The following is a 24,689-nucleotide window of genomic DNA, read 5'->3' as shown; positions in this document are numbered from 1 at the left end:
CTGAAAATGAAATGTTTGTTTTTTCTGCAGTCAGCTTTGTTAGAGGTGCTCAGGCTTCCTTGTTACTGTCCCAGTAGCCTGACTGAAGCAGGAGGCTGTGCCAGCTTGGAATGCGGACTTTGAGTACAGATTCTGCCTCTGTGGCACTGCCCAAGCCCAGAGGAGCTTCACTGATGCAGCAGAAATTTGCCTGGTGCCAAGCTGACCTAGCTGGCATCCATAGCCTGATGCCTCATATTTTAAGTATTTAGTGTTGCTCTAACTCTTACGCCATTCTCAACCCTCTTTTTTTTTTTCCCCTGAAAAAAATGCCTAGCTGAACTGAGGAAAATCAGTCTACAAAACAGGAACTGTTGAGTTGTTTTAGGGTTAAGTTACAACTGTGTTGGTTTTTTTCCATGCATGATTTTTTTTTCTAATTTTATTTTTCCTTTCCCAGACTGCTTGAGTCCTAAATTCCCCCTGTAAATCTGCTTTCTGTACTATCAGTTCTCAGAACAATGAACTGCTTGATATACCTGATAAGAGTTAACATGAAAAATGAATAAATCATTTGCTGCTCCCTTCTCTTTTTTGCTGTAACTGGGTGTTGGTCTATAAAATGAAGGAAGTTACATTGAGCAGGAAGTTTAAAAATGCTTAGACAGATGTCATTAAAAAAAATATCAAACTTGGCTTCCTGCCAAGTGTCTGTAATTAAAATTATTCTTCTTAGTGAGGAAAAAAGCAGATGCAAAGGGAGGTTTCCTGTCTCTCAAAGTAGGAAATACAAATAACTGTTAGTCTTGCCTTTGTGTGTGCATGTGTGCACGCATATGTGTTTGTGTGAGTGTATGTCGTGGTGTGGGACTCTGATGCTTATTTCTGAAGTGCCTTGAGATAGAAAACTTTAGTCAATACTGTGTGGATGGGTGCTTTATTATAATTTATGCCCTTTTCGGTCTTGTTTTTAAATTATATCTTTGTTGAAAAATACTGTATATAAATTGCCCTTTCCCTCTTCCAGAAATGGCTGGTCTTACAGAAAAGAACAGTGAATTTCTGTGTATGGTGTTGAAGGGAGAACAGGATGTGGGTGGGTGTACACATGTGTATATAGCTATACTATAGCTATATATACACTTCAGCTATATATACACTATATATATGTGTATACTATACGCATCATATAGCTAGAGCTGATAGCTGTATTAACTTAGAAACCAATGCAGTTCAGTGTTGTGCGACTTTTTAGCATACGTGGAAGTTTACAAATATATAACAGCTTCTATCAATGTAACTTTTTTTTTTTTGAGTACAAGTATCTTTAGTTTGATGCCTTCAAATTATATTTTAATTTTGTTTCTTGTCTGATACACAAATTCTAAAACAGTCTATTATCCAAATTAGGCAAGTCTGCCGTCAGGAAATGTGCTCTGTGGCTCTTTTCTGTCACCACTGTTTGAAAGAAGGCTGATTCCTTTTCTCTCCTATGCAGAGATAGACTTACAGCTTACCCAAGCTGAAGAAATTATATCAATCCATTTACTGTGTTTTTGCCCTGAAGTTTGTGGTTTTGCTTCTTTTTAAAAACAGGCTCTGTATGAGGAATGGCAGACAAGGCATGGGTACATGTTCCAATGCTGATCCATGAAAATAGGTGGACACTGGTGGAGCAATACCCCTTGGCAATAGTGAGAGCTCCTACCTATTTGTGTACTGAGCATTCCACATTCATATCTGGCTATGAAGTTGCTCGCTGCTTTTAGCAGCCTCACATTTACACATGACAAGTGTACTGTGTGGTTCTTCCACCAGCACTCATAACCAGCTTTAGTTATTGTATATCTGCGCTGAGATGTGCCCTAGCATAGATACAGTTCCCTGGTAATATTGTTTATTCTCCTTACTGTACTGGGATAAATAGGGGAAGGGGTCAGTAGAGGTGTGCTTGTACTGACGTGGAGTTTTCGTAATTTATTATGCTATCCAGTGTTTTTTAGCAGACTGTGCTGGAATTTGCCTCCAGCTCTGAAAGTGAGGTGTAGCCCCAGCCCTGTTGTGCCTTTCAATATATGTTGTTCTAATAGATATCAGATGGCTGATCAATACAAACATGCCATACGCTGTACAAATAGCACAGGGTGTAGGTGCGTGGCTGCAGGGCCTCTGTCTCATCTTAAGCACATAAAATGAGGAGGAGACAGCAGATAAGATCCTCAGTGTGTTTTGGGTGTGATGACCATAGGGTGGCATATCTCTCCTTTTCCATGAGTCCACAACAATACATTGGAATGACTTAATTTTACTGCTTTTTCTTCAGGACTCCGCAGCCACTCAGCTGCTGTTCGTGGGCTGACTGAGCTCAATGAAATTGCTTTCCTACAACCAACAAGAAACACTATTTACATGGATAAACCCCGACTGACCTGAGTATCAGGAGCTGGTTGTCATGCTGGTGCAGTGTGTGCTGACCTTTGTAAACAACTCTTCTGTGGTTTTGGCATCTTTGAGTGCTCCTGGAAAAACTTCCCATGGAACAGATAACAGAAGTTGCTTCTGTACTTTGCGTTGCCAGATTATCTGGCAAGAGAGCTGCTAAAAAGAGGTTCTGAGAACAGCTGAAAAAGAGCAAGTACATGCCTGCTGCAAGCAATAGAGCAACTGGTACCCACTGAGAAAGAGAAGTGGTGATCTGAAAACACACAAGAGGAAGGTACATGGACAGGTACCTCCTGTGGGTGTTGCAGTGCTGTGAGAGCCAAAGAAAGTTCTTAATTGCTCAGAGAAATATAGAGGGGCTAGTCAGAATGGACAAGAACTAATGTAGGCTTTGGAGACAAGATCAGCTTACAAAAGCTAAGCCCAAGAATGCTGTTGGAAACTAGCAACAGCTAAGCTTACAGCTCCTTCAGAAAAGGGAAAAGAAACATTTTAAGCTCACAATCCACTTTATAGCACAGCCCAAGGCTATAGGTAATCCATCTCTAGCAATCCTAGGATGTCCTCAGTAAACACATGTTGAAAAAATAGCATTTCAACAAATCTTTTTGTGTCCGCCTTGAAAACAGATTGCTGGTTCTGTTGGAACCCAGAGAGCCTATGAAAAGGTAGGGAAGGTCAAATGTACTGCATCAACCATGAGAAATCCCTGGTTGCTCTTCCAGTCGTGACTGTACTCTTCTGGAGGGCAGTTTGCCTAAATCTAATCGGGTTGGGTTTGCAGTTATGCCCGGTATTCCTGGGATAAGACTACCAAATGCGTTTTTCAGAGGTCCCAGGCACGTAGCAGGAGAGGTTTTATTCCTGCTTCCCAAGTGGCCTAATCTGTGGCAGCACTCACAGCTCCCAAATTCTCATCAGATGCCCTACTCTCCTAATCAGCAAATGTTTAAACCCTTGCTTTACTTTAAGCTGCTGAGCCATTACACAGAAAAGATAAGGCAGTCTCTGCTGTTGGCAGTGATGATGTCTGCTCCTGCCTCCCCCTGTAGTGGTGTGGTGTGTCTGCATTTAGGAAAATGAGCTTGGAGGGGAAGGCAGTGGAGAGTTTTACTTGTGCCAGGCAGAGGGAAGACTGATCCTTCTTCTACTAAGAGTGTCAGATAATATACCAATGGCTTTCACTCCTGTGCTGCACTGCTGCAGACAATCTTGCAAGTGGAGAAGGAAAGCCATAAGTTTTTTTGTTGGCATCTTGACAAAGCATTTTCATGAGCATGACTGCCCGTTGAAGACGCCTGTTTAACTTCCCAGCCCGGGATAGCAAGCAGATCTGGGCAAAGGTTTGGGGCTGCACTTTTCCGGCAGGTTCGCTAATGTTTCACACACGTGAATCCAGGGACAAGAGCAGATGCCCTGAGCAGGCCTAGCCAGTGCTTTCAGCTGAAATGCGTGTTTTGCGTCTGGCACATTCTCAAGGAGCTCTTTTGAGGAGTTCTAAGTAAACAATAAATCTCTCCACAATGGAATTCATACTGAGTGAATTATCAGGGTTAAAAAAATATTCTGTTGCTTTCAGTTCTTATCTTTGTTTACCGTATCGCCAAGGACAGTGACCTGTCTTTGTGCCCCAATACTGAACTGTCAGCAAGAGAGACAGGAAGTGCTGCCTCCTCTATAGGCTCAGAGTATAGGCTTAATGAGGAGAATAACATCTCAGCAGCAGCAGCTGTTGGTTTTGCTCAGTTTGGTTTATTCTCTTTTGTTGTCTTACTTCAGCAAACCTAGATAATCTTACAGAAAGGCCTTTGTGCCAAGTTTCTGAACTCTAATTTAGTGACCTTCAGATATTTAAACATTATTAAGACCAAGTCAAGCTGACAAGGTTCTCTGTCCTTTTCATTTCCCACCAAGCTGAGCCTCTTGTCTCCTGTGTGGAGCCTGGTTGTGCACAGCACTCTGAACACGAGCCATCTTTCAGCTTGAGAGAGCAGGGAGTGCTCCAAGCCCAAGCAAAATGCTGGCTCCGTCCCTTACTGTGGCAATATTGGGTTACAGGGAAGCCCCACCACTCCTGGGCCATGTGATTAACAACTCCCCTTAATGAAGTAAGAAATATATGATGGAAAAAATAATCAAATAGGAAAGCACCATCCAGGACAGAGCAGAAATGTGCTGGTAGCACCGCACACGGTGTGTAGCACTACCTTGTTGCAACAGCCGACCCTCTGGGTTTTGGGGAGCAGGAGACATGAGAGCAGCACAAGCCTGCCTCCTACATCCTGACACTGTCTGCAGGGACCCATCCTGGAGTCTGCTCTGGGACCAGTTTTGGTGCAGTTCCTCTTCCACAGGTCTAATAGCAGCAGTAGTATCCCTGCATGGTTCCCAGTTCATCATTTGAGAGGGCAGAGGTGCAGGGAGCAGGGAGAATTCCCATGGATCCCAGCCTCTATTTGGACCCCAAGGACATGATAGCTGGCTAAATCTTGAGTGCAGGTCCCTTAAACTTTAAATTGCAGCTATTTTTTCCATTCAAGGGTAGGCAAGGAGTGTGTTCCTTTGCTGGTTTGTTGCTGGTGTGTGGGTGAATGTATTAACACATTACGACCATTCTCCCCCAGCAACTGCACATTGTAAAGCAAAGCTTTAATGGCTTTAATTTTAAGTTCACTTCTTTATTTACACAGAAGGAATGTGTAAAAATTCTGTTCTAGTAGTCTCTCCACCGTTTCATTTTCCATTCAGGATTTACCTTTATTTTGTGTATCAGTATTACCTGCCTACCTTACTCATGACAAAATTTTATTTTTATTTTTTTTTTACAGAGCAGGGGATTTGTTGTTAGTACCATGTAATGATCTTCAACATGAGCATCATATGCTGCTCTGAGCAAGCCAGCAGTAGCCACATGATTAGGGTTTATCAATCTTATTAAGAGTGGTGGAGGAGAGGAAAAGACTTCCCCAAATTTGCTTGGAAAGCTGCGTCAGGACTTGACCTTCTGCTAGCAGGCCCTGTGGTTTTGCCACACAAGGGCTACTCCCACACTCCTCCTGCCCTCACAATAATGTGCCTGGAATCTGACCCCACATTTCCACTGTCATGTTGGTATCAGCTGGAGATAAATGAAGCTTTTTGTTAACTTGTTCCTTGCTTTGCAGGGTGCTCTTCTCTTCTGCTTTAAAGAGGAGCCAGCAGCGATGTGGCACTGAGGCAGAGCTACATATAGGCACTGTCAGCATGGTGTTTGTAATATACTGGCCAAAGCATCTCTTGTGGTAAAAATGAGACAAGACTCCATTATAAGGAACACAAAAAGGAATTTTCTATCAAGTCCACTGGAAGCAGGGAGCAAGCTATCATCTTCCCTGGCTCTTCAACTCCCAGGCTGTGTAGTACCAAGGAGCAAAAGTGGCAACATGCATATGCAGAACACAAAAAAAGTCTTCCCACATCCTGACCTAGATAAATAGGACTTGGAATGAATTTTCTGACTTCACAGCAGTGACACTTAGAATCTTCTGAGATTTGAAGAATATATATATATATATTTTTAGTCATTTTTGTGCCACTTCAAATAGGTGGATGTGTTACAGAAAGTACACATGCACACGTGTCCATGGACATGAAGAGAGGCCAAAAGTATTAATACAAATTTCTCTCACTGTGCCATAATGTGAAATAGGAAGCAAGCATGTTAGCAAAAGCTGTGGGTTTAGACAGAAGTGCAAGATGCTCTGGCTCTTTTGAGCTGTGTTGCAAATACCTTGGGAGCTGAGGCAGGAAAAGCTGTGAGGTTGCTCTAAGTTGTGCTGGAAGAAGGCAGGTCAAAGTAAGAAAGGGGTGCAAAAGGGGATCGCATCCACTCACAGTTTTTATCAGCACATTTTTTATGAGAGGTGTGTAGCTCTGGAAGAATATGATCCCAAGTAACCTGCTTTCCAAAATCTTTTCTTTCATAATTGAGGCAACTTTCCCCCAAGTTTGGGTTTTTTTGTTGTTTTTTGTTGTTGTTGTTGTAGTTGTTTTTGGGTTTTTGGTTTTTTAATTTTTTTTTAGTGCAAATTAAGTATTATATGGGACTATGACTTGGGCTGCCAAAATGTTGCTTGGTATGGTTTAAGCTAGAGCAGTTAACTTGGAATATCAACAACATGCCATTGGCTTTTTGATCATCCTGCTGGATCACTACAGAGTATTGCAGATTTCTTTACGCACATAGAAGTCAAAGAAATAATAAGTACCCTTCATCCATCACATCAGGGTAGGTGTGAGAAGCAAGAAGTCCTGTTTCTTTATTTTTTTTTTTTTCCGCCTAATTTTAATATTTTTTTTTACTTTTTAATTAAATTTCTTCATTTACAGTCATGCAGCTGTCTGGGCTTCTGCCATAGATAAGTGGATCTTCATCTGACAGCAACAACCAAAATTTATCTTTCTTTTCCTCTCTCCCCCTCACTCCTTTCCTTCCCCACCTCCCCCCTAGTACTCTGCAGAAACAAAATGCTATATATAAACTCAGCACAGTTCCCCCCCAATTACTTTGTCTGCATGTTTCAATTTCATTCTGTGTCAAGCTTTGCCAAGGTACCAAGTTTGGCATTTTCAAAAGGGGGTTGGATGATTAATCCTTGAGGCCCCTCTTGTAGTAACACCCCTCACACACCCCCAAAATGTGTGCTACTGTACTGTGGGTACTCTGAGGGGAAGCTCATGCTTGTCTGATGTTTATTCACATGAAGTTCCTGGTCTTGTAGATTTTTTTTCTTTCTTTTTCAAAAGTCTGCATGATTCTAGCTGAGTGCTAGTAGCAGATGGCCAAAGGGCAGGCAGGGATAGCTCATGGTGCTCAGTAAATGGAATATTACCAGCATCCTGCCATCAGGCTGCAAGTAAGTCTCTGTTATTTGTTTTCTATTCTCTCAAATCACTCAATACTGAAGTCAGGTGTATAACCAGAATCTCGTATTTCATTATTGAAACAAAAGACAACCAGTAAAGAAAAGAAAAAGGAAAAAAAGGCTTCTAGCTGAAGAGGTAAGAATGAAAACATGAATCCCAGTTCAGAAGCCAGAAGGCATATGAAGCTCAAAATACTGTTATTTGTCATTAATCTCACGTGTTTTCCAGCCACTTTCAAAGTATGGTGGAGCCTTGCTCATAATGTTGGAGCAATCAGGATTGGTAATATGCTAGCTGCTCTCCTGTGTGTGACAGGCCCTTTACAGAGAAAGCCTACAGCTGTGTTACGTCTTGGTACTCAGAAAATCCCTCCCCACAAATTAGCCCATCTATAGATATCTACAGTTCTTTGTGCCTCAATTCATGATAAAAAGGCAGAGTATACCATCCTTTATTAGGTATTTTATATGGGTAAAATTGCTAGTGAACCCCCTGCAGAACACTCTGTCTTATGCACTTTTCTAGCTTAAAAGCACTCTTTTGTGCTGAATGATTCTATCAAATGTATCAATTTGTGGGTGCCACCTTTGTGTCTCAGTGGTGTCTCAATCAAGTGGCTTTCCTGTCAGGGCTGGCTCAAACCTGGTGTTGGCCAGGTTTCCCTGTACCCCAGAACTTTTGAAACTTGATGCTTTTGAGCATTAAAAAATAAGAATAAATGATAAAACACTGGGCATTAAAGTAGCATGGCCATAAGTGAAATGACAGCACAGAAGTGAGGTGTTGCAAATTTTAAAAATAAGGGTATTCTTGGAAATACAGAAATGAGTGATGTGGCCAGGCACTAAGACAGGAAAGGGTGAGGTTCAAGAAGCAAAAGTATCTTTGGGAAGCAAGAGAGAAAGAACGGAAAATTGGTCTTCACACCGGGACCATTGTGGGACTGTGAGGTAATAAATAAATAAAGGCAAAGCAGCTTACTCATAAAGCAGAAGAAATCATGAGCAATACTTTCCATTTGCCTTCCCTGTAAAGCCTTATATCATCCTAAAACATGCTGGAAATGACCTTGTTCAGACTACAAATGCATTCTGTATTTTCTCACTGCTGACCCTGTGACTCCATCCTGCAGCTCTTTGAGTTGTGCTTTTGTTCCCCTTCATTTCCATGCGCTCACAAAGGCCAGTGAGTCAGCGCAGAAGGGAGGGCTTTACTACCCCTGTCAGTACATGGTGCCCCCCAAAACAGCTGCACTTTCCAGGCTCTGTCCTCAGCTCCTGCACGTGGGGGCAGGTCCTCTAACTCAGGTATTCACATCTTTGCTAAAGGAGACCGTGAAACTTGTAGCCTCCTGAACTGAATACTGCTCTTTATAATCTCTTCTCGAATATGCATCTTCAAATGTCAGAAAGGCCTAGGCCTTGGTTTCTTTTCTTGTCCTCTCTTCAGTTTTTGTGGATCACTTGGACACTGATAACTGCAAAAGAATTGCAGATAAAGAATTAAATTTTTTAGTTTATTTCCTGGGCTTAAGGACAGGAAGGCTTTCCTCAGGGAGGATCCAGTGGAGTTTTTCCATTGGCCTTTTTTTGATTGGAAATGTTCCCACAACTTGGGTACAGTTTGAGTATCATTAGAGAGGTCCAGTTGGCCCTCAAATAACCTACTGTGCTTATCAGTGTAATCAGGACAAAGTCATTGTGAGAAGTAAATCATAGACAGATGGACAGTTGTGCCATGCTGGTCTACAAAGGGTAGAGGAGAGCAAAGACACAGAACAGCGCCAGAACATGACACCACAATGGCTTTGCTAAATCTAAGCGTGAACGGGCTTAGGGAAATTTCTGTGTTCCCAGATGGAGAGTCAGGGAGTAAAAGGAGAGACCTTGAGCAGCCATCCGCCAGGATTCTTTGCAGACAGCTTTATCTGAATATCTCGACAAGTTTGTTGTAGTGTCAGGGTACCAGGCACCCCTGCTCACAGCCAGCTCCCCACTGAGCTTAGGGTAGTGCATTTTGGGTTGACAATTTGTGTTGTTTTTCTCAGAGATCTTCATGCACTGGAGGAAGAAAACATGGAAGCCGTTTCAAGTGCTATCAGATTTTTTCACATGCCAGTTGTAAATTGTTTTGTTGTACCCAGGACAGTCAGCACTTTCAGAGGGAGCAAAAGAGGAAAAGGCACTGAATAGCTTTGGTTAGAAAATACTTTTTTCCCCTTTTTTTGTCCATTGTTCATATTTTCAGTTGAACTGCAAGAAGTTTCAACAGGAACAAACTTTTCCTTTGTGCCTTCTAGAAGGGCCTAGATGAAACAAGCTGAAATTTGGAGCTAGGGCTGAATGTGGCTTTTACCAGTAAGTTTTACCTGTATTAGATAGGAGATGCAGAAGTCTACAGCAAGGAATGGGAGCTTTGGCACCAGAAGCACTTCCTTACATTCTGTACTTTTAGTACCATCAGTTTCCCAAGGACAGGCTGAACCGTGAGTTACAATTTTTGGCAGCTGAAAGCAAACAAAGCTCCTTTTTGTTTAAGTCCTATTTAAATGCTGTGCAATGGGTTTCTTTCTTTTTTGGTCACTTTCAGTCTATGTATTCAGAGCAGTATTTGCTAATTTATGAACAGGAGTCATGCTGAAGCTGAAAAACAAAAATCAGGCTGGTGGGTGCTCAACTCTTAAAGTTATAAATCGATGGCCTCAGTCTTCAGCACCTCTGCCGGCCCCTCCTTTGTAGGGGAGGGATTATTTACCAGGAGCACCTCACACATACATTTGGAAGATGACCTAATTAATGTTTGTTAAATGCTTCCCAAGGCTCAGGGGGAAAACAGCTATGGAAAGGCAAAGTCTTGTTGTCGTACTGCTCCTAATGTATGTTAGATGTTTCCAAGGCATTAGGCATTGCATAAATATTGTATGGTATTAAAACTGACCTGCCCTTGTCGGAACAAATAATAACTCTGAGTCATGAGAGAATCTTGTTGTTTCTCTGCCACAAATGTTTTCCTGTTTACTAATTCAGAAAAGGTCTCATCCAGCAATTTCTGAAACCAGTGACTTAAGCAGCCACTGGCTTAAGAAGGCCGAATTACAGAAATAATTTATTTTGTGTAAAGCTCTGATCTCCTCATAGGTTGAACTGTGCTCTCCAGAGCATACTTCTCCAAACTGCGTGCTTGGGGCTGAGACACCTCTCAGTCCATAAGGCTGCCACAGAGATGAAGAGCAACCAAAGACAACTTCAGCATGTAGACCATAAAATAGCCTCCATTTGCAGCATGAAAATTCATGCTGATGTCTTTTAATATAAACATAATGTGAGGAAGTGAACATTTGATTAAACTAAACACACAGGCCTTTTATATGCAAGGCCCTAATTTAAAGCACTGTCACCTCCATACAGAAAATACCAGCTGGAGAAGGAATGATTAAATTAAATCATCTGGTTCTTAAGTGATACCATGAATGTCTACTGAGAGGGGAAAAAAAAAAAATCCCTCCTCTTTATTCCTGTAGATCTGCAGCAACCATCAAGGGACACTTCTGTAGCAGGAAGGATTAAGTCTTGCACGAACTTCAGTGGTTAATGTGCTTTGGACTGGTGACATGGCCTTCGGACAGACCTACCCCAGTTTTATAATTCTCTTTCTCAGCCTTTTGGGCCTCTGGCAGTCCGTTCTCCTGTTTAATTTCCTTCTTGCTTGCCTCCCACTGGGATCCTTCACCGTTCAGCATTTCTGCCACCCAAGTAGAAATTTTGATTGTGTCAGACAAGTGTAGAAAGAGAGACTTTCGAGCCTCAGTGGGCTGTGAAGAGAACCTGGGGCGGATTTCCTGGGGGCTGATTGTTTCTTAAGGAGGCGAGAAAGAGGAGTCTCTGTGCCTCTGATGATCTTAGCCTGCTGCAATGCATGGGCAGGGATTATACCACATCACAAATAACTGGTCAAGGCATGCATTGCATACAGGTAGGGAGCCAAAGGGGAGCTACTCTTCCCCACATAGCCTAGTAAAATAATAAAAATTAGCATAGTGAGGGTACTCATGTACAAAACACTGCCTGGCCTGGCAGTATCATCACACTGGGGAACTGCATCTTCCTTTGCGACAGCAGAGCACCCCAGGCACCCAGTCTCACTTAGAGTTATTTAATCCATTTTCATTTGTAGGCACACACTTCTCTTGGCAATCTGGGACTAGATGAAGTTGACAAATTTACAAAACCTAAATAGAAACAGATTGCTTTCTCCTTTCTTTTCGTTTGTAGCTTGTCTCATAAGGTATTTCCTTAGAGATTCTCTTCTTTTTTCCTGACTTTCTTTTTTTCTTGATCTTCTACCTGATGGTACACGTTCTGTTCTTGCTGATCACCATGTGTCAGTAGTGATGTAGGTGGAAGAGAATTTCTGACTGTTTTGGTTGCAGCTTTTACGTTTATCTTTTTGGCTTTGGGACACTGTTCAGTTTCAGGAAGTATTTTATCTTGCAGAAGTCTCCTTGTGAGCAGTGATGCTACAAAGACCTTGTTTTAGCACTGTGGAAGCTACTGGAGGTACTGCAGGTCTGTCTTCTGTCAGAAGCTGGATTCTTTGATTTGAAAAACAAACTAACATTAAAGTGAATTGACATTGGTGTAACCTTATACCCTCTGGCTCTTTCCCCAGCACTATTTGGTGCATCCTTAGAACCGTATTTTCCTCTCCATTACACTCATACAGCCCCAGGGAGCTGTGTGGATTTGCACCAAAGTGATGGAGAGAATTTGGCTGCAAGGACTGCGTGGCTATGGTGGAAATGGTGCACCAGCCATTCCCCCCAAGCTCTGAGCTCAGCCTGCAAATCGGCACCTTCCTCTGTGAATGGCCAGTTGACTTGCATGGTAGTGAACCAGAGAGAGGTGGAGTTACAGCTGAGGGTGACTGGCAGGTGATTTGAACAAAAAGCTGTAAGACTAAATTTATCTGGCACTCACAGTCTTTAGCAGGAGCTGGGAGGAATTTGTTTGAGGTGTCTGAAGCACCAAATGCTGTCACATCTTGGGATGTGCCTCAATGAACAAAGTAACTTTGTCAAACCCAGTGAGCAGCTACCAAGAGTGAGGGTCAGAGCCTGACAAAATTCCATTTGAATAACAACCCAAGCAGATGAAAGAGGTGGCAGGTAACCCATATGGAACAAAGAAATAAATGGAAATCTTGGGAGTACATGTTTTGGATAGTTTTTCTTGCTCCTGGGGAAAGATGAAAGAGGGGATGGAGCTGAGAACTTCAATGTTGATTTCTGAGAGTGTGAGAAGGCACAATGCTGATGGCAGATGCTCTAGTGGTACCAAGGTATGCTCTAAGAATCTGAGAGGTGCTAGGCAGCACAGGAAGTCTCTTTATCTGGAAATCAGGCTTGCTATCCTATTTTTTATTCCTGAACCTTGTCCTCGATTCTGTAGTCAATAACTTAATATTTTGCTAGAAGGTTCTCTGGGCCTCTGTCACTGGAAGTGGCCAACAGACACTTGATGATTTTAGGCAGGCTTTTCTCTATCTTAAGGCTGTGATCTATCTCCCAGAGTGAGTGGGACTCAGGAGCTTCAGGATCCTGTTTCCCAAGCAGCATTGGCTGGTCCTGCCTGGTGCCTTGGCTTGGAGACACCTGGCAGGTGCAGACAACAGGGGGGGAGAATTTGCAGTAAGTGTTGCATGAGGATTGCCTTAAGCATTTTTTAAGTGTTTGGTCCAAGTTCTGGGGGTAAAGCTAAGAAATTTTACTTCATCAACTTTGTCGCTATCCTGCTGCCTGAGATTGTAGGAAGGCTTTAGTTTGGTGCTTTACAGGGGTTGCAGCATGTTGTCATGGAAGTGGTCAAACATGTGACAAGCTTTCTTTAAGGAAGGATAGATGCCTGTTAAACCATCCCACCCCTTTTTTCATTGATATGCATTTTGAGTGCAGTCCAGTCTCTTTCCTTTCCTGACAGGGTTGTTGGCAAAGTTGTCATCCAAGAAGCCTAATTTGACTTTCTTGTACTTCACATTCTTGCATTTCTTCCCCCTCTCTGAGCCAGGTGAGACATACAGACTTTAGTTCTCTTAGAGTATGAGCAGCTCCTAGAGGTGACTAAAGAGAGTTCAAAACCACAGGCAGATTCTTTGATCTATTGGCAGCTTTTGATCCCTTCGATCAAAAAACATTATTGACCTGTTTGTGAATGGCTGTGGTCTGAGTAGCCCTTTTGGCAATTTGAAAGGGAGTGGGGTGAGAGTAACTGGGGGAGATGATGCCTTTTTTCACTCCTATCCTATGGCTATCCAAAGTCTACGTTTTGGGGGAGACGAAAAACCCACATGGGCTGTGTAGCTATGCACACACAGATAACTCATGGATCTACATCTGTGCTTAAGCGTGTCTGCACGTCGTCTCTCTGACCTGGACTTTGTCACAGCCACACCAGCCCATGAGCCGTTGGATTTGGATTGCAGTTTCTCAGAAACCTCAGCTGGTTCAGTATCAGGCCATGACTCAGCAGTGCTCCTTTTGAGGAATGTGGTCTCGGCAGGCTTTGCTGCTTCTAAATTGATTTCAGGTGCACATACGCTGTCAGCTGCACAAATTTTTTTCTGATTTTTTTTCATTTCTGGATGCTGAGCATCACTAGAGCATGGCCAATAGGATAAGTGGAAATCTCTTACTCACTGATGTGTACTTTGAATTACCATTCCCAAAACAGAGGCGGTAGAGGAGGATGATCATCAGCTGCTTTGGGGAAAAGTTAGTGTCTCGTCTTGAGCTGTCACTGAAGATGGGTTCATGCTGGATGTTGTATGGAAGCAACTGAGGTGCAGGCATATGTTGCATTCTGCTGACTTGGCTGTGGTGACACCAACCACAGCCAGCAAAGAAGAGCCAGCAACTGGGAACAGTAACATCTCAAACTGCAGCAGAGTGATTGGCCAGACCGCTCCTGTCGGCACTTGGATTCCCTTGCTGTTCATTGAGGAATTAAAAGTTAACTGGGGGTGGTGGTAAAAAATAGGTTTGCCTGCCTAGAAAATGTTAAAACCAATACTGAAAAGCAGAGGTGGATCTGAAGGTAGTTATCTCTCTTGGAGTTTATATGGGGATTAAAACACGCGTCATCATTGTAGCACATAGGCAATTTTATAATCACTGCTGGTATTTCACCTCAGGGTACTCTGTGGGAGGAAGAATTAATTTCCCATCTTTTTCTAAGTAATGGAGGCTTGTGATTTTCTGTCAGTCATAAAGGAGAGTCTGTGGCCAAACTAGATGCCAGAAGTGATTGAATAGTCTGGGATTGGTAAGGGTGTACCACCTTACCTCCAGAAATCAAAGTGGGGAAACATGCATGCAGAGAAATTCCACAAGATGTTACATGGCCATTTCACTTCCACAACAACAGGAAAAGACACTACAAGGTTGTGCAAGGCATAAGAAAAACTGCTGTGCAAAGCAGTGGCTGCAAAATTAAAATACAGGATGTTTTATTATATGCAATCCTCCCTCACACCCCCCTTGTTAAAGACAGAAACCTTTCTTAGTGAAAAAAAACACCTCATCTTGACTACAAGGCAATTTAGACCTTTCTTTTTTTTTCAAGGGGTTAAAGTGGCATGTTTGCACAACATCACCCTCACCCCAGCAAACCTGCCAGCAGTTGATAGATATAAATAGGGACATTTAGGGAGAAAAGCATATTTACGTTCCTTTGAAATGTGCTTGGCTAAAGGCATATTTTTAAGAGAGGGAGTGGAAAAACAAATGGAAAATATTTTATTTGAAAGGGAAAAAAGAAGCAACAAACTGTCCTTCCTAAACAGAGATGCTTGGCTTGTGTGTACTTTACACAGCTGCAGGTCAGACCTTGCAAACAACTACTAAATTAGGTCCAGCTACTTTGATGCTAAAAGCATGGAAGTGCCAATAATTAAGTTGCATCAGATGTAGGAAATGACTGATGTGTCTGTCATTCTCATGATAGCAGAGTTCACTCTGCTGCCATTTGACTGACCCCTCCTTCTATATGTAAGCAAAAAGAATTTTCTTCTGAAGAAAATCAGCTGGTTTTACACCTTTGTTTTGTTTTCTGAACTGCTAATTCCCTGAAGGTATAGAAGCTATTTGAAAGAGCAAATCAAAGCTCCAGTAATTTAGTGTTATATTATTCGTTGATGTATGGTTTGATTTAGTGGCTACTTATTATATCAAGTTACCATATAATTATCTTAATTATTGACTCCAGAAGTAAGTCGAGGGATTATGAGAGAGACAGGAAGGCCCAGTGGAAAGAGTATGGTTCAGAGAATCAAACACATTTTGGTGTGCTCTTGGCTCCACCACTCATTTTTTCTGAGCCTGGACTCCTCTCTCAGTCAGCCTGTCCATGAAATCAGGAGGGATTGCAGGAACAGGACTCAGATGCTGACTCAGGATTCAAAGAGATGCAGGAGAGCAGTATAAAAAGGCAAGGGGAAAGCTCTGAAAGATAATTGTAAAACTGGCAGAAAAAATAAAAGAATGCACTCCACAGCATGCATTTGCTCGGAAGAATGGAGCACCTATGGGGGCATGGAGAAAGGGAGTTGTGCCGTCAAGACCTGAAATTTGAGACTGCATTTCCAGCCTCTGCTACTGATTTTCCCCACAAAATTAGGCAGCCCTCAGATCCCTTTCTGCAAAACAAAGGTGATAAAAATCATTCTCACAGCTTTTGTTTTAGCTGTTGGAATTATTGGAGCACTATTCCTCTAATCATGGTTCTCACGTGGCTTTTAGGCTCCTAGTCCTTTGTCTGATAACTACTGACCTAAGCCAAAGGTTTGAGTTAGCAGGCACCACTACAAGATAAAAGCCACACTGAAAGGCTGTCAATGCAGTCCATATTTCCTGTATTGATAATATTTGTCATATACTGACAAAATACTTCATCTATTGACAAGCTGAGTTGCATCTTTTCCCCTGAGAGAGGAGCACACACACTGGTTCTACTCAGCCTGTGCAAATTACTTTCTCTGCTTCTGCTTTTCTTTCCTGAGCCAAAAAATGGGGATAATAGAATGTATCTATTTCCTTCCTAGAAAAGATCAGTTAATGTGAAATGGTGCATGGTGGCTTAGTGCTGAATAAGTGGGATACCCTAATCCAGCAAGGTATCCTTGTTCTATTGTATGCCTTTTCTGCGTACCATCTGGAGTTGCTCTCTGCTTAGTATTTTCAGTATGTACCATATGTTTTTGCATGAAAATTCAATAAAATATGCATTATACATGAAAAGTGCTGTAGTAAATAAAGGAAGGATGGAATCCAGTCCCCTTTGTGAACGGCCAGGGCCCCAAATCTTCATAAAAGGTTTAGTCTAGTCTGATGTCTGTGCTTTTCTCCAATTTACTCAGTGTCAGTCTTTAGGAGATGCTCTAATTTAAAACAAAACTCTACTTTACTGATGAGGTTATTCGATGTTCTTTGGCTGCCCTCTGCTGAGAGCACTGAATAAAACAGGGAAGATGTCCTTTTTCCGAGGAAGGTAACTGTGGAAGAAATTCCCTGTTTGTCCATGTGCTGTGTCCTGTCAGTGCTGCTGTTTGGTGTCTCTCGTTGTCTGTTTGTTGCCAGTCAGAGAGCAAAGTCTTCTGAGCTACAGCCCTGTTGGTGTTGTAGTGCCCACCACTCCTTGTCAAGGGCTGGATGGTTTTGTAGGATTGTGAAGATGTGGGCTCAGGCATTGACCATCATGAAAAATTATGCAGCATTAAGCAAGGGCTGGAGGAAACAGGCTTCTCTGCTCAGGCACTACTGCTGTCCTGCCAGGTGGGATTTGAGCAATACCTCAGCACCTCATCTCTTGGCAGAGCAATTTACCACTGTGTGCTGTTCCTCATCGGGGTTCCAGCGTCTTCCAGAGCCATCTCCACCCCTCCACAGCCATCATAGCACCAGCACTTTGCTTTATTTCTATAGCTGGGAGAGTGCAGAGGGGTTGCTCCAACATTAACAAGAGTAACTAGGGGACTTGCTGTTTCTTGTGAACAAGGTGTGAGCCGTGCTCTTGCCCCTGGGAAGAAACAAGGGTCCTGTGCAGATGTTGGTACAGTGTAAAACAACAGCTCTGTTATAGCTATTGATGCTCTTTGTAATGACCTGCTTTTAATACTTCCTAGCAAGTTGATTTATTGTTATACCTTCAGCTGGGCTGTGCACCAAAGCATTTTGATGATGAAAGGAATGTTACACACACATTTAATTACTGCCCACATTTTTGTATAATTTTATCATTTACTGTTTTAGATGAGACATCGAGTTCTTCTACAGGAAAGATGCCCAGTAAAAAATAGATGATTTAAAAGCTAATCTGAGATGAGTTTGGCACTTACATGTGAGAAAACATAATTGTTCCTTTTGTCCTGCCCTTTCAGATGGTCCCTGATTACCAAAATGTACAAGAACTCCCTTATCTGGACATGGTGATTGCGGAGACATTGCGCATGTACCCACCTGCATTCAGGTATCTTTTTTTCGCCCTTCTGATTACACAGGATAGATCCCTGGCTCTATGAAATGGAAATCTGCTGTTGGAAGACCAATGGTCTCTCAGTGTCTGTGCCAACATGCTTTGTGAATTTGAAAGATATAATGTGGCCTGTTGAAGGAAAGCTGGATAATTCTGGTATTTCTAATGCACATTTTTACAGTGAATTGTCCAAGGTTGCTTCCTCACCATTCTTCACATCCCCCAAGGTTAGAGGACAGAACCATTTTGAAGCAGGTCTGGCCTTAGAAACACAGAGGCTGCTGCTTCCATGTGCCTCAGGCTTTAGGGATGTGCACCAAAACCCATCCCTTCCCTGTTGGTTATTATGGCCCTGATCTGTGGAAGGGTTGCCCAATCTGAAAGCTGTAGTTTACATGTGTGTTTAACTTTGGCCCAGTAACACCTAGCACTGCCTTATACTAATAGAGCTACACTAATGGTAACATCCATTAGTTTTTGAAAGTTTTGTCCCAAATCACACATGACTTATTCTACTATATTGATGAACAGAAAGCAAGGGAAAAATAAAGTCAAAAACTGATTGTTAAAGCTCTGAATTATCACAAGCATAAACACAAATATTAAGAAATACAATTTTTCAAAGTGATCAGCCCCAAATATTAAGAAATACAATTTTTCAAAGTGATCAGCCCCTTGCAATGCTTCTCATGACGCTCAGGGAAAATGTAGATGACTGGAAAGAAGCCAAAGCTGAACGTGCTGTGAGAGCTTTTGAAGAATTTAACCCATGACTGCAAACACCTTAAAACAAACGAAAAAAAGCTTAAAATCATATTCTCTTCTATATGTTCACCAAGATTGGAAGTCAAGATTTTTTTCATGGGCATCTGCAGGATTGTTCAGAGAGAAAATATCAAAGAGATCTGCTGGATGAGATGATGGAGCTTTACTGTTATACTTGGGGTACAAATGGAAACTGTTCTGCTGGCTAAAGTGATAGGGGTCTTTGAGTTTGGGCTGTACCACTGGGAAACAATCTATGTTTGTCAGATGGGAGACAGAACGAGAATGGAACTAAGTTCTTCTGGAGGTTTGTTTGGCACTCTCAGTGCTGTTTATTGATCTGGCTTTTACTCTGATGGATGTGGAATGGATAGGACAGCCCACAGCCGCTGAAAGATGTTAATTGCGTATGACAGGGATAATGCTGAGTTAAGGGAAAAATCAGTAGCTGCCAAGTTTGTTATAAAATGAGTTGGTTTCATTTTTTTTTTAATGGAAAACTTTCTCCCCCATAACTGGTGTTACCATTATCACCAAATTCATGTAAGAACGAGAAGGATAGCTTGTTCCATGTTTGGAGCCTCTGTTATTTATTTGTCTATGAGAAAGGGAGATGGGTGACAGAAAGGAAATAATGTGTTTCTGTAATGATACTAGATTGAAAGCCCTAAGGCTGAAATCTTTGTTCAGCTTTTCTAGCAGGGTGTGGGAAGCAGCAAAGGAAGCTCTTGCACATTGTCTCACCCCTGTGCTTGCAGATGGTGGCAGGGAATAGTTCCCAGACTGAGACAGCAGGGCACCCACCTGGGTCTGGGCTGATTTGGGATCTGTAGAGACCACTCAAGCACCAAAGGATCTGGATCAGAACCTACCACCACACATGCACACCCACACACAATCTTTTGTAAGAGACAAGCTGAGCTCTGGCAGGCAGCTTTTCTCAGTCTTGTCATGATGAGGTTCCTAAGGACACCTCTGTCACCTATCACCACAGGGTGGGAGAAAACTGCAGAGTTTTGGTTGTTAACATCATGCCTGTCTTTGATGAATATATGTGAAATGTGGCTTTCTGAGGCTTGTGAATTGGTTGTATTTCCAGAGTAGCAGCAGCAGCAGAACACTCAGCCCCAATATTAAAACAATCCCTTGGTCAGTTTCAGGAGCTGCACCAACAGTGTTTCTCAGTTAAACAAACTCAGAGCTATATTTACTATCCTTTTTTCCCTGGAAGCAAACCAGCATTCTTTCTACCTGTTATTAGAGATGACTGACACATTTTTTCAGCAATTTTCATAAAAACTGAGTCTAAACCAAACATCAACAATAAAATTGCAGTATAGTAGTTAATGCTTTGGAAAACAGTACACAACCAGAAATGCTTTCTTGAGAAAAGGGCAAAAGTCAACCACCTGGGCTGGAGCTATGGACTTCTATGTGGAGATGATTATAACCTGAGAAGACCTGAGGAGACACTGGCATCAGCAACACTTGCATTTATCTATGAGAAAATGTTACAGAAATTGTTCGGTCAGATGAAGACAGATACTTTTATATATGTCTCTTGCTGTGTTTTTAACCTTTATGAGTCACCTGGGATGTTGTTGCAGATTCACTAGGGAAGCAGCTGAAGACTGTGTAGTGCTGGGGCAGCATATTCCAGCTGGAGCTGTCATTGAAACTGCAGTGGGACACCTTCACCACAACCCTGAGTTCTGGCCAGAACCTGAGAAGTTCATTCCTGAAAGGTATGTAGAGTAATGCTTTTCATCCTTAGGTTGAAGTCTTTATTTTGGCCTGTGGACACAGAACTCCAGCCTGTCCAATGCAAGCACCAGATTCTGCTGCTCTTTCACAGCCACAGCCACCTCCATTCATTCAAAATAGCATTTCCACCAAGAGGAGCCCAGCTTTATTTAGTCCATGAAAACATGTTATTTCTACTAAATCAGACAAGTGATGATAGTGGTGTATCCCACAGAAGGTGCAAGGTTTGGTCAAGGTTGGACTGTGGCAGAGGTTTTCAGGCCTGTTTCCAAATCAGATATTGTGAATAATGTTGCTTCTGGGTGCAAAAATTCTGAAGTGGGACAGTATATTCACTGGCTTGGCTGTACCTGGGAAACTCATCCCACTCCTCGATGGTTTAGAGCACCCTTTTCACCTGCAACACAACAGTGTGGGTGCTCTGTGAGAAGGGAACCCAGCCTACTACCGCAACTCCCATTGGAAATTTGCTCTCTGTAAGTTAGGATCCTTGACTCTTGCTTGGCAAGACTGTTTAACATGGAACATCTATATCTTCAGTGGGTGGGGGGAACCCTGTCAAGGCGTGGTTTTGTACATGCCCTGTGTTACAGGTGCTGGGCTGAGCTTACAGGGAGAGTTGCAGCTGATGTGGTGCTGTGTGGAAGCACAGTTTAGTTTTGTGGGCAGGTGTATTTTTTAACTGTTCTGTGGGCAGATGCATTTTGAGCTACCACTACATTCAAAAGTTTACTAAGAAAAGAAGTGCCTGCTCCATAAACAACTGGGTGTGAGGCAAGCAGCCTAGAACCATCTTTGCCAGTAAAACAACACATGTGTGGTGTAGGTGGGTTTGCTTAATGCTTCTTCTGGAACAAATATAGACATATGCTCCATCAGAATCTTCTGGACACAAAGAAGAGCAATGCCAGGGTTAGAGAAGCCCAGAGATTTTGCTGAAGAGAAGTCTTAGCAGTAACTGGGAGTCTGGGGTGGGTATTTTTAGAAATGTTTATCTAGAAGTGCTTTCTTAATTGTTTATTCACCATTTTACCAGTAGTTTAAAAAGGTAAAGTGGTTAGTGGGGGCTGCAGTCCCCTTGACTCACACAGTGCTGTTTGTTATGAATCTGAGATTAATTCTCTTTTGAACGTTCCCTAAGGAACAATCCATAATTACTAACACTCTACTCAGCTTGTCTAGTTGGTAAAAGTAGAAAGTATACTAGAAAGTATTATAAAATATAATACATTATATTTATATATATATTTATATATGTATATATATATGTATATATATAATTATATATATATAATATAAAGTATTATAACATAAGAGCATAACAAACAATAAAATAATTCAGCTACAGCCTTCCCCCCCTTCCCCCCCTCCCAACCCTCCCCCCACCCCAGTATTTAATTTTGAAATTTGCCATTGGAGTAAAACAAGGGAGACTTTAAATTTACCAGAATGATATTGGGGGCAGCAAGCAAAACAAGAATTGTCTGAACCTGTTTGCATGGGATATACAACAGTGTTTAGTACATGACTTAATGGTCTTTCAATCTCAAATAAGGTGCATCTACAGTACTTTTTAGAGTAGTGGTTCAATCTTATTTATGCTATCTAAGCACGGGGATGGAATCAGTGGAAATGCACAATATTATTTTTTTTTCCCAAAGCTCCAAATAGCCTATATTACCTCTCATCTCTTTCTACCCTGCATCAGTTCTCCGGACCTTAGCAGTCTAAAGGTCTTGGAAACTGAATCCAAAGAGATGAAAGACTTTTATTAAAGGTAGATTGAAAGTAAAACTCGAGTCTCCATGTCCTCTCCTGAAATCACCAGCTGACAAACGCTGATGGCCATAAGTCAATTACCTTTTTACTTATGTTAGGACATAATCTATCAATAGTCCCCTTGGCTTCTCCATTAAGATCAATTGAAATAACCAACTTTTGAGATTTAAATTAAAAACTTGGAATCAAGAGGAAAAAGCATTCCTTGAACTGGTTTCCATCTCTGCACCTTCTAGGTTTACAGAGGAGGCCAAGAAGGAACGACATCCTTTTGCATACCTGCCATTTGGGGCAGGACCCCGTGGCTGCATTGGCATGAAAATGGGTTTGTTGGAGACAAAAATGACTCTGCTGAGGATTTTGCAGAAGTTTCAATTCAAGGCCTGCCCAGAAACTGAGGTTTGTACATTCAGAGGCATAAAGATCACACTTGTTAACTTGAGGGAGTTGAGGGTGTGTCTTAGGCAGGACAACTGATTTGCCTTTGTGACTTCTCTTCCTTTTAGAAAACTGCTAGAGACACTTCCATAGTAAGGAGAGATGAGGCATGGACTGCATGTTTTAAGGAAAATGTGATTTCAGATATATAATTATTCCAACAAAAGAAATACACAGGGTTACACAGCCCTGCCTTAGTGGAGAGCAGTATGGCAGGACCAGAGGCAAAATGTCATAATTCATAGAGGGTGAGAACATGTGTACATATTTCACAGGATCTCAGCACTTCAGTATATGCCTATTGCTATGGACATTGCACCCAGCTCTAGAGCTTACAGAGTTAATTTCTTTCTGTTCAGATCTACAGCATTCCTGGGTAACCACTGCCTCAGCCTCTGGCTGTAAATTCTATTTAATATTATACCACCACAGCTGACTGTAAAACAAATACTTTACAGCTTCCACAGTAATCCTGGTATGAACTGGTCCTCCAGCAAAAATGTCTGTTTGTATGTGGGGGTGTCATACACACGAAAACAAACACGTACAACTGCACATAAGGTGCTCTTTTCTCTTTCAGATTCCTTTGCAGCTCAAATCAAAAGCCACACTTGGACCAAAAAATGGAGTCTACATTATGCTGGAATCTCGCTAAAAGCAAATACATATCCTGAAGCTTTCTGGAATGAAACCCTTTGTTAGTAACTCACTGGGTATGAATACTTTTCAAAACTTCAAGGACAGGTAGGAGCCTAAATCCCACTGATGGTCAGTAGGTGCTTCCTCACTGCCCTCCTGTGGGACAGCCTCCACTCACTTATTAAAATAGGCTCCACAGTCTTTTTTGGAGGTTTTCAAATTACTCCGAATAGTATCTGTAAAGAAGCATCCCACTTTCATTTGCTTTTCTGTAGCACACTTCTTTTCACTTATCAGTGAGAATGCTTTCCTCATGCTCAATTTCCACAATTTACAGTAGATTTTAATTTCAATTCATTGTATGACACATCCTTCTCATGCACTTGCGAGTCCCTAGAGAAAGTCCCTAAGGCACCACAGTTACAGCAGAAGACTTGGGATGCAGTGCATTGGATTTTTTCATGGACTCCATTAGCAATCAAAGCTGAGGCTCCTGTACAATGCTTAATTTCTACCTGCATCTGTAAAGCCAGAAAAGTTGCACCTCTTTCATGCTTTGAAGTGATTTTGAATACATTTAGGTTAACAATTTGCACTTGGCACATTCCATCAACATGACAGAAGAAGAATGAAGAGTTCCCTGACTTACCAGTAAAGTTCCATCAGCAAAGACCAAAGAAATGAGGTAACAGCCATTTTGCTGGCTGCTGAACTGCTGTAGGAAAGGTGGAGACAAAGATATGAATTAAAAGCAAGCAGGAAGACTGGAGGAAATCTAGAAATAATCAGAAGGTGTTGGTACCACATCTGCTTCATGGTGAGGCCTTTCCTTTCCAAGCATTGCAGTTGGCATCATCTCTGTCTAGCTCCTTCAGTCAAGGAAATTAAGAGGATGCATGTGCTAGAGCTAGTGGCAAAGGAGTGGGATCCAGGATCATCAGACCCAGCAGCCCTCTTGACTCCTGTAACACTGGAGAAAGTCATGTCCCAAGTGCCTCACCCCCTCAGGAAGGAACTTGTCTGACTGCCATCTGCAGCAGCCCCATGGATCCATTCAGGCTGTGTGACTGTGCACGGGCATCTTCCCAGCCAAAACAGCCATAGCTTCCACTCCTCACTTTCCCTGTCCTACTCCTCTGCAAAGCCATCACCTGCCATGCAGCTAGTGTTGCACAAGGAGCTGGGAGGGGACACTGCTGGACTAGCTGACCCTCACTGAACACAGGGACATTCCATACCCTACAGCACCATGCTCAGCACATAAAACTAGGGGAAGAGGAAGGAAATGGGACAGCATTCAAAGTGATGGCATTTGCCTTCCCAAGTCACGGTTATGCCTGCTGGAGCTCTGCTTCCTGGGGTGGTGGAACACCTGCCTCCACATGGGAGATGGTGAATTAATTCCTTGTTTCGTGTGTGGCTTTTGCTTTACCTATTAAATTGTCTTTGTCTCAA

General features: G+C 42.3%; 1 protein-coding gene across 1 annotated transcript in view; it reads left to right on the top strand.

The window, feature by feature from the left end:
- TBXAS1 (thromboxane A synthase 1) overlaps positions 1–24,689 on the top strand; it is a 237,160-nt gene extending 212,471 nt beyond the window's left edge. The window contains exons 11-14 of the mRNA XM_086884738.1: positions 17,755–17,843; positions 20,222–20,359; positions 22,394–22,556; positions 23,176–24,689. Coding sequence (XP_086740864.1) covers positions 17,755–17,843; positions 20,222–20,359; positions 22,394–22,556; positions 23,176–23,250 — 465 coding nt within the window. The 3' untranslated portion in view covers positions 23,251–24,689. The remainder of the gene's footprint in view (positions 1–17,754; positions 17,844–20,221; positions 20,360–22,393; positions 22,557–23,175) is intronic.

This window comes from Cyanistes caeruleus, chromosome 4 (assembly GCF_971803275.1).
Source record: "Cyanistes caeruleus chromosome 4, bCyaCae1.hap1.1, whole genome shotgun sequence".
Classification (NCBI taxonomy): domain Eukaryota; kingdom Metazoa; phylum Chordata; class Aves; order Passeriformes; family Paridae; genus Cyanistes; species Cyanistes caeruleus.
The sequence above is the reverse complement of the archived record's forward strand: the minus strand, read 5'-3'. Positions and strand labels throughout refer to the sequence as shown.